The 9,871-nt window shown below is 36.5% G+C and overlaps 1 protein-coding gene across 1 annotated transcript in view; it reads right to left on the bottom strand.

The window, feature by feature from the left end:
• Positions 1-22: 22 nt before the first annotated feature.
• LOC137398364 (leucine-rich repeat-containing protein 49-like) overlaps positions 23-9,871 on the bottom strand; it is a 36,167-nt gene continuing 26,318 nt past the window's right edge. Inside the window, exons 13-20 of the mRNA XM_068084473.1 lie at positions 9,498-9,581; positions 8,081-8,241; positions 7,825-7,998; positions 3,986-4,181; positions 2,603-2,788; positions 1,051-1,160; positions 770-917; positions 23-512 (exon numbers count right to left, since the gene is read on the bottom strand). Of these exons, the coding sequence (XP_067940574.1) occupies positions 303-512; positions 770-917; positions 1,051-1,160; positions 2,603-2,788; positions 3,986-4,181; positions 7,825-7,998; positions 8,081-8,241; positions 9,498-9,581 (1,269 nt within the window). The 3' untranslated portion in view covers positions 23-302. The remainder of the gene's footprint in view (positions 513-769; positions 918-1,050; positions 1,161-2,602; positions 2,789-3,985; positions 4,182-7,824; positions 7,999-8,080; positions 8,242-9,497; positions 9,582-9,871) is intronic.

Here is a 9,871-nt window from a genome sequence, read left to right as displayed (position 1 = left end):
AAAGTCTCAACTATTAATACAAAATCTTAATCTGATACATGGTAGGCTCGTAATATCCTGATACAGGAAACCAGCAGTTCAAAAATAATCATGAAGAAATTCCAACTCAAGCATTTACACACTTCAAAATTAGACATCATATCGCAAATCTCCATCTTGCGGCAGCCCAGGGATAAGCTCTCTGGATCCAAGGATGAATCCTGTACGTACTCTTCCTTGAATAAATCCAGTGATCTGTTCTGCTTACAGGGAATGCATGAACTAGCAGTTATCAAGTTTTAAGCTATGCTGATGCTGTGTTGTCAGCTCGCTTCTGAGGCTAAAAACTTGTCCATTTTGTTTGTGGCATAGTTTTCTGTATCGAGCATGTTGACACACATGCCTTGTACTCGGTTGGTAAAGGATTTATCCCAGACTTTGTTCACCTTCGTCCTGAGCTGGTCTGCTACGGATATATCCATAGCTATTGAGCTGACGATGTCATGCGCTAATTTCTTCCGAGCAGTATTCTCCTAAATAAAAAATCTATGAATTACCAACCATAGGTTGGACTTACAAACAAGAGAACATTTTGAAATTTCTTTGTCATATCCTTTTCATGCTGTGTGGTATCTATATCTGCTTTTCTAATTATCCAGTATTATTAAATATGTTATTTCGGTTCTATATCTTTATACAAATTGGTTTGAACACATTTGTGGTAGTGCAGGCCTTTGGAAGGAAATATGCAAAAGCAATTAATAAATGGGTGATGGTAAGAGACTCGCACCTGCTGAGTAGCAAGCCCTTGTTCAATAGTGCAGTAAGAGAGGACTGCCTTGCTATTTGTCTCACTGCCATATGACTTGTTATCCTCTCCTGTACGCACACCAGCCTCGGCATTCTTTGCTTTCTCTTCTACTAGTAACTGCTTCTTTCTGTATAGTGGGATATTTCTTTATAATGTTGTACGAAATAGTGTACTGACTGAAACTCTGCGTACGTAGATACTATTTAGCGTACACAGTTATTTTGAGCATTTTTTGAAAGTGAATACTATTACATACACACCTCGGCTCAGGAAGAAGTGTAAGAAGTCTGAAATTGGGTAGATATTCCCCAACCTTCTGACTTACAGGCCCAAAGAGCTTTTCAGCAAGCATAATCTGGCTGGCAGTCACCTGTCAATGACATCACCAAATTTGGTACACAACTTCTAGTAGCTGTGGAACAGTCACTCCTTGGGCTTTAGTCATACTATTACATAATGGTCTAATACTTTATTCTGAACATTATGAGAATTGTCTGCTCACATCACACTGTTTGCAAAAGACTGCTGAAGTGCAGTCCAGTATAACCAGCTTCCTGTGCATTCAAAAAGGTGAATTCATTGAGACTTTCAGATCTAAACTGCAATAGTACAACTACAAAATGAAAGCTGAGATAACATTAACTTGAGAATAATGGACATAACAGTCTCATTAGATACTAAAACAAATATGTGAAAATGTGACTGCTATAGGTGATACGACAGGATGTAGTACATAATATTAAACACAGATTGCTTCATGTGTCTCTTGGCTTAACCATGGATATCTGTAGATAAGTCTTTTCAACTGATGTAAGCCATCGAAATATAATTTTAGAACCATAGAATACGATTCCCATATATTTTTCACATATTAAATAATATTTGAAGCAGTTTTTACTCTGAAGGGATTGCTTAAACCCTGTCAAAAAGCTAGTTTACTCAAATACTTGCTAATTCTGATCAGCATGTGTTAACAACATAAAACCATTTCAGGCTAGGAACAATGACCATTTTGACCAGTCTTTTGATGTGTCAAAAGAATTGCACCCGTTATTATTTATGAACGCTGACCAAAAATTAACGGCGTTCAAACCTTACATATAGAACGATCACGCACAAACTGATTGCTGAATTTTCAGTTATGCGGTTGAATAAAGCTAAATCCTTGTCATAGCTGATAAAGGACTACCTTTACTCGTCTCATCTTTGATTGTTTCTAATAATATCACTCATTCAACGAGTTTGTAGACTTCCAGAGAAGTTTTATCATGAAAGGTCAAATCTCACGCTTGTTTCGCTAAACATTGTCGGTGCTTGTGCGAAGGTACTACTGAAATGCTCTGCACAAACTGCAAGCTGAAGAACTTAACTCTAGAAATAGATGGTCGGAATCTTAGTTGTTTTTTAGCTGTGGTCAAATATGTTGCATATATACTTTGGCCAGTTACAAGAAAACTGATGCTTCCTAATAAACGCACATGACCTGAAATTTGATGAATCTACGTAAAAGACGCAGCTTAACAACATGATGATTAACAAATCGTTTCACCTGAGCATAGTGCAGCAGTCCTTTGATTAGACTTACAGAGGTTAAACTACAAAGACAGAGCCTCTGTGTGTCACTCAGAATGAGACGCAAACGTGTGAAAGATTTTAGGAACTTGTGTTGACTAGCCCTGGTGCAATCACAGCAAGCTTTGTTGGTCGGGAGTTGAAAAATCGTTTGTGCTGAAGGATTGGCCATAATCGAGCAACATGGCGTCGTATGTATATTAAAGACTAGAGACTAGCGTATATTGATGAGTAACATACTTCCTGACCATTGAGGTACTTTATGGAAAAGTGTGAAAGGCGGAAGAGAAGATAACTCCTCCACATAGATATTTGGGTAACAGGGTTTCCTTCCTCTCGTATGGTGAGAGACTCAATCCTTCGTAATTGTGCGAGTGCATTCAGCTGGTACAGACTGTATATGTTGTTGGCAGTGAAGTCATATGCCTGCGAATAGTAACCATAGCAACCATAAACAACTCAGACCTGGAAAGGTTGAGGAAGTGAGAAAATAGAAGTACATTAACTACTGGCGGAGGACTTCCCGATTAGGGTTGCTCGCCTCCTTAAGGGGTGTTCATGGGGGTCTAAGAATAAATCGTAAGGATAGAGAAAATATACTTTTCAACGCAGCAATTTGTTGATTTTCATCCATTCTATGGAGCAAAAATAAACATCGCAGTGCTTCAATCTTGAAAATAATCTGTGCATTTCACTCACCCTCAAGAAACCAGGTTTCAGTCAGATAATTGCAAAGAAGAGGCAGGAAAAATGTCAAAGGTCATAAAGTGAGTTGTTTGTTTTTATATGTTCTTAGAAGGGCCTTCCATTAACATATTTTGTTTGTATATTCTGTATATGTCCAATTTCATCATGTATAGAGCCCTTTTTGGTTTGATTTAAAACAATTGGGTGTGAGATTGCCCTTGTCAGTTGCAAGAGATTTAGCGATGAGATCGAATCGAGAAGCGATCTACTAGTGTGTCCAAAGTTCTATGATTTTTTTAATTTTCAATAAAGCTGTTGCTTGCGCACCTGCCGAGTGCTTATCTCGTCAGTGTCTCTGATCTAACAGTGTGTCAGAGACCACCTAAAGCCTGAATTTTATACATGCTTAGCCTCGCACTTGGCAATTCAAGTTCTTAATAACAAAATATATAACAATTGGGCAGTTCCTATACTAGATTTACATATGAACAATTATTCATTTTTGTTGGATGATCCGAACTAACAACCTGGTGAGCATTGTTAGCAAGTGGATAATATTGACTCGAAGGGCAAGATAGAAAAACACCAAGATGGACAGGAAGATAAGCAACTAGCAAACACAAGTGGATAAACAGAGAAATAGGTCAAAAAATGAGAGATGGGTGGATAGACAGAGTGATGGGTGGGTAGACAGAGAGATGGGTGGATAGACAGAGTGATGGGTGGGTAGACAGAGAGATGGGTGGATAAACAAAGAGATGGGTGGATAGACAGAGTGATGGGTGGGTAGACAGAGTGATGGGTGGGTAGACAGAGAGATGGGTGGATAGACAGAGAGATGGGTGGGTAGACAGAGAGATGGGCGGATAGACAAAGAGATGGGTGATAAAGATAAAGAGATATGAGCAGGTAGACAGATAAAAAGATGCAACATACATGGGCAGCGGGAAACTTGCTGCGAATCTTGGTGAAGGCTTTAGCAACGACATCTCCAAACTCGATGAACTTGAAGACAATTGTGTTGACAGCACCAGCTGCCGTGATACCCCAATTTCTGTCTAAGCTGTCAACAGATCCGGGGCCATAACAGGTTAGTGTGTCACCATCCAATTCTGCAAGACCATTTCCTCTGCTGAAACAGATAATTAAAAACGATCGCATTGCACTACGAACACCACTATGATAATCGCATGATATTCTCTCATGCCATATCAACTGAATTGCAATTTTGCTGTTGGTGTGAAACAAATAACAGCCACCAAAGCTATGGAGTACCAAAGCAATCCAACAGAGTACACCCAATCAAAATTAAGGGGCGAAAATAAAGTTACTTCAAGATAAATAATTGCTCGACACGACATACACCAAATGATGTGGGAAATGATAACAAAAATAAACATGCATGCTTAATAAAAATGATGAAGAAGCCAAGGTCTGAGAAGAGGAACTAAGGCTACCAGGGAAGGGTAGCCAAGGAGGTGGAGGGAGACAATGAGAAAGCAATACATACTGTATTAGTCCACGTCCAGTTTTCTCATATCTATAGCATTGTAGGACTAAATATTATTCTTAAGGATATAGGCATACTTGGGGGGAGCCAAGACTGCCCATCTAACATGTAGCAACTTCTGATATACTCAAGTGTCACACAGTTTTATTATACATATATTCACCAGCCCCAGTGTGTAGAATAACTGGTGTCAAGTCAGGTGATAACATTACGCTAAGAATTCTAAAAAAAAGGCTTTATAAAAGTAAAACAAAAATAATTTAATTATGTCAAACTCTGTAATTTCATATGTAAATATTTAGAATATATGTAATGAGAATCCATGCTACTCCAATAAAACTATGCTATACATAAATATATATAAACATATATCTTTATAAATATAGAACGCAATGATATGTATTCGTTAGTTGACTCAGCATTTGAATGTATCTGTATAATATATATAAAAAAATTATGATATATATAATATTAATTATATATTTAATATATAATATATTGAATCGTTTTAATTTATATATATATATTATATAGCTTTCTATTGTCTGTTTTCTTGCACTTTGCTCAGTCAAGCCTGTGAGAATATTGGACATTAGGTAAATCTTTAACTCTTAGACCTTTAAACAACCATGACACTATTGATTACAAGGAGCATTCAATGTAAGTCGTCAAGTATAAAACTAAGTGTTATTTTCTGTTTAACTATAAGTCAGAGAAAGAAAAAAAACTTGTTAAGGCATATTCTACCATAGTTGTTGAACGTACATGAGAGCTTGCACAAACAAATAGCTCTAAAATTGTGAGTGTCCTGTGAAAAAATTCCTGAGTGTCTGATTCGACCGCTCAGGGAGCTAGTTGAAAGCTTTTCTATATATAACAAAATATATAGTAATAATAGTATACATAGTATATGTATATATCAAGATTACTAATATATATAACAAGATTACCAAACAATTTTCGGAAAAGGCAGTCATTACTTAACACTCCACAGTCCCACCTTCCCCTCTATCATAAACTTTTTTTATCTTGTTTAGAAAAATGATTACAAAATGAGCCTGGGAAGGTAAAAGGGAACCCAACTAAAGAATTAGTACAATGTTGGAATCACAACTACTAGCACTGAAGCATGTCAGGGTATTCTTCACAGAAAGTGAACAGTAAGATACAGTGATAATTTGAGTTGCCTCACGGACAGAGCATTACAATCGCATGACATTTTATGAATGAACTAGAGTTAGAGCAGAGAGTAAAGAAGTTTCTTAGCTCAAGCACTAGGAAGGCCTGTAGAACTCTACATTGAAGACATGTAGTCTACATTATTCAAGTGCATTTGAGAGACAGAAAAGAATTTAGTAGTTCTACATTCCTAAGCAAAGTTGAAGGGGAGTTATCGGTATTGCGGTAGGAGTCAACAGTGGAAGGCAACTCCTACACAACTGTGCTATGTGCGAGTATGTGCTAATTGAGTAGGCTAGCTAAGTGAGTTAGATTGGTACCTAGTAGCAAACCAAGGTAGAGAGTAGCACGAGTGAGCACTTACAATGATAGTTCTTTCCTGCAACCAAATAAAAGCTCTCAGATTTACCTGCGTGTGCAATTCTATGAGAAAACTAGAGAATATGTATTTTTACTGCAGCTGGAGAAGTTTCTAGTTGACTTATGAACAACTCAGTTTTTTCAGTAGAGAAACAAGCAATGACTGAATTCATTGATGATGTATTGGTAGTGTAAAAATTTAATGTGTTCTCGCAGATGAATTATATTAATGTAACCAAAATATATATTTTAAACTTTCTTTGTTTTAATAAAATATAAACATTTATTATAGCGGTATGAATATTACTGTCAAGAAATGAATGAGTTTAAAAAATATTTAGAAACACTTAAAATATACATTTGTGTATTATATATTTATATAGTATTTATCTGTATAGTACATATAGTTTTTATAATTAAATTTTTTTCCTGTTAACTCAAAGTATTTCCTCTAACATCATGAAAATATGTTGATTTGCACTCTATCAGCATCTCCATGCCAAAGTTGAGAATTTGCAAAAAAAAAATGTTTTAAATTGCATTGAATTAACATAAAATGAGCTTCCAGTAACCATGTAGAGGAGTCATTTAATGACTCGTAGAAACAATATTAATGATAATAAAATAACAATAATAATATATATTGCAATGAATTAGCCTGATTTACTGTAAATAAAAAGATTTGGCGGCCAAAGGTAAGTGATATAAAGATCTAGCAAAAACGTCTAGATGTGGTCATCAACTTACAAAGCTCAATTCACTAGTTGAACAAACCAGTTTCAACACACAATAAATCACCTAGAAATCAATAGTTGAGAATCATTCTATGAACTACATGGTATCTTATACTAAGGCTATGCCAAGCTTCTAGCAACTAAGGCTATGCCTTGCTTCTAGCAACTAAGGCTATGCCATGCTTTTAGCAACTGCATTCTTTTTGTGAACATTAAAGGTGTGATATAAGAATTTTACAAACTGCTAATTAATAATTTTGATATTTGGAATTTATGTTATGAACAAATTTAAATTTGTCTTCTTCGGTTTCTCTTATGCGATGATACATTTTATCATCTACGTTCTAACTGTCGCCTGTACAATTCTTTCTCTAAGCATATGCAATACAAACCGTAAAAAAATATTATTTTCATGTCTAGACTGGCTAAAAATAAGATATTGTGTGAGTTGAATAATTTTAAAAGTAATCAAGCAGTAATAAATTAGGATGACTTTGAAATATAACAATATTGATAATATTGATAAACATTGGCACATCAAATTTCATATTTGAACAATTAGATCAGCGAACACCACACCCATATTTCTATTGGTAATAGATTCCGTCTCTGAGCCGAATATAAGGTTATCACATTCTACAGATGCCTCAGCTAAAAGGAAGCAGTAATAATTTATACCATAAACAGGTATAACGACAATGCTACTGCTTGGGTACAAGTACTAGAATTATAAATTATTGCACGAGAACATTACTCCTATTTAGAATCAAGTTGTCTGTCCTATAAAACCGTTGCAATGGTCGCACTACTTTTAAGAAAGCAAACACAAGAGAAATGGCATCTTCCTAATACATGTGTGTAACACAATTTATAGATGTATTAACTTCTTCAGCTCGACAAATACAAGCAATGAAATAAGTTATTTAAATTTCAAAACAGCAAAATTTCTTCTAATATTTGAGTTGTTTACATTATAAAGCTTGTTGACTTACTCATGAACTTCTGGTCGTGTTCCAATCATTGGATTGGTTGGTCGTGACTCTGACTGAGATCTGGCTTGAGCAGGAGTTCTGCCATAGCCTCTGGCCCCTCGACCTACTTGTGTTACTGGCTCATCATTCAACACACTCTGTGACCTCACCATATTGTCCTCAGAGTCAGTCAATCTGCGCCAACAGGTACAGTTAGCATGCAATAGTGAAGTATGGTACGAACATTGAGTCAAGATAGCTAAACTGTTTTACTCACCCAGCTTTATCTTCATCCTGCACATCACTTCCTTCATAGGCGTCCCCGTGGCCACCATAGAAATCAGGCATTTTAGTGAGTCTGTTTGACTTTCCCATCATAGTAGATTGCATTAACTCCCACTGCTGCTTGGCGGTGTTTATAGCCTGTTTTCTTTTTTCCTGTCAATGAAACTAAGTTTCAGTGAAGGTCATAGATTCCTTCTTTTTCTCCCTGTTCCTAATTTTTAATCTGCTCCCCTGAAGACAGCGAGCAGTGCATTTCTATGCTACAACTATTGTGGAAATGTAGATTGATGCTTCGGGGCCTCCATAAACATCTAAATGTATGTCTAGTTTGCTTTCTCAGACATTTGAAATGAACAAAATAAATCTATATTAATAAATGCAGCTTTGCCATAGTCTGTCTGTTAGTCTGTGGAAATTACATGCATTTCCACATTCTAGCCTCCCAGTCTACAAAATATAACGATCTATGTTAATAAATCTCACTGTGTCATCGTGTCTGTGTGTGCGCATATGGGTATGTATGTGTGAGCACCTGCTAGTCCGTGTCAATACTGTGTATGTTCATATGTCTGTGTGCGCATATAGGTATGTATGTGTGAGCACCTGCTAGTCCGTGTCAATACTGTGTATGTTCATATGTCTGTGTGCGCATATGGGTATGTATGTGTGAGCACCTGCTAGTCCGTGTCAATACTGTGTATTTTCATATTTTATGGTCAATTTCATCCAAACTTTGCATGCGCTCCGTACCTTCTGCCAGATGTCCAAAATTATTTGGTTTCAAAACTCTATCTGGTTTCTGAGAACCAGACTCTTAAACAGCAATCTGATTAGAAACTCAATAATACCCCTTCACACGCACCAAGGACATATGATCTCAATAAATGTCTTCATGAATTGCTGTCATAAAAGCAGTGTAGCGATTCGCATTCAAAATCTGCACTAGTGAGGCGCGCGCGGTCTGATAGAAGATGAAATAAATCGTGTGCAACGCCGCGCTCAACGCTAGTAGGAATATAAAACTAACAGAAATCATTAGACACGATGAGTTAGCCTCGAGTCCAAAGAAGGAAATCTGCCTCAAGTATTCTTTCAGATAAAAAGAAGAAAAAGAGAAGGAAAGGAGGTGGCACTAGCAATGAGGTTCATAAGGTTAAATGGGAAGGGAAGGTTTGATGTGTTAAGTATGCAAGATGGTAACTCATAAGGCACAATGATGGAAACGCAACTGATGGATTTTGAGACAACAGCAGTAGAGGATAAGATCACCTTGAGTATTATGAACCTAGTGTTACCCTGGAGTAAATAAGATAGTCGTAAAACAGAGTCTCAAGGAGTGCCACTCCAAACTTCTATACATTCTGAGAAATGATTCACGTTTGTAAGAGCAGATAAATCCTAGCACAAACCTTCATAAGTGATATTTTCTGCATTTCTCTCTTTCTGTCTTCTTCTTTACGAGCCATTACTGTAGATATTCTTTTCTCTTCATCCTGTAACAATGAAGGGTTTTTTGCTGAGGAGTTACAAAACCCACTAAATTTTAGAGTGCCCACTGAAACATGGGAATATGTAAACTATAAACAGTACTATTTCACTTGTGCATGCCAGATCAATTGTAATTCATAACTCAAAGCATACCAGATCTAACAGAAGCTCATAACTCAAAGCATACCTGATCTAAGAGTATTGCATAACCCAAATCATGCCAAATAAGGTAGCAATACAATCCAGTATATAACACGATAATGGATATAATATATAATGGATTTGTGTTTATTCA

This window comes from Watersipora subatra, chromosome 1, assembly GCF_963576615.1.
Source record: "Watersipora subatra chromosome 1, tzWatSuba1.1, whole genome shotgun sequence".
NCBI lineage: Eukaryota > Metazoa > Bryozoa > Gymnolaemata > Cheilostomatida > Watersiporidae > Watersipora > Watersipora subatra.
Note: the sequence above shows the minus strand (reverse complement) of the source record. Positions and strands in the feature narration are given on the sequence as shown.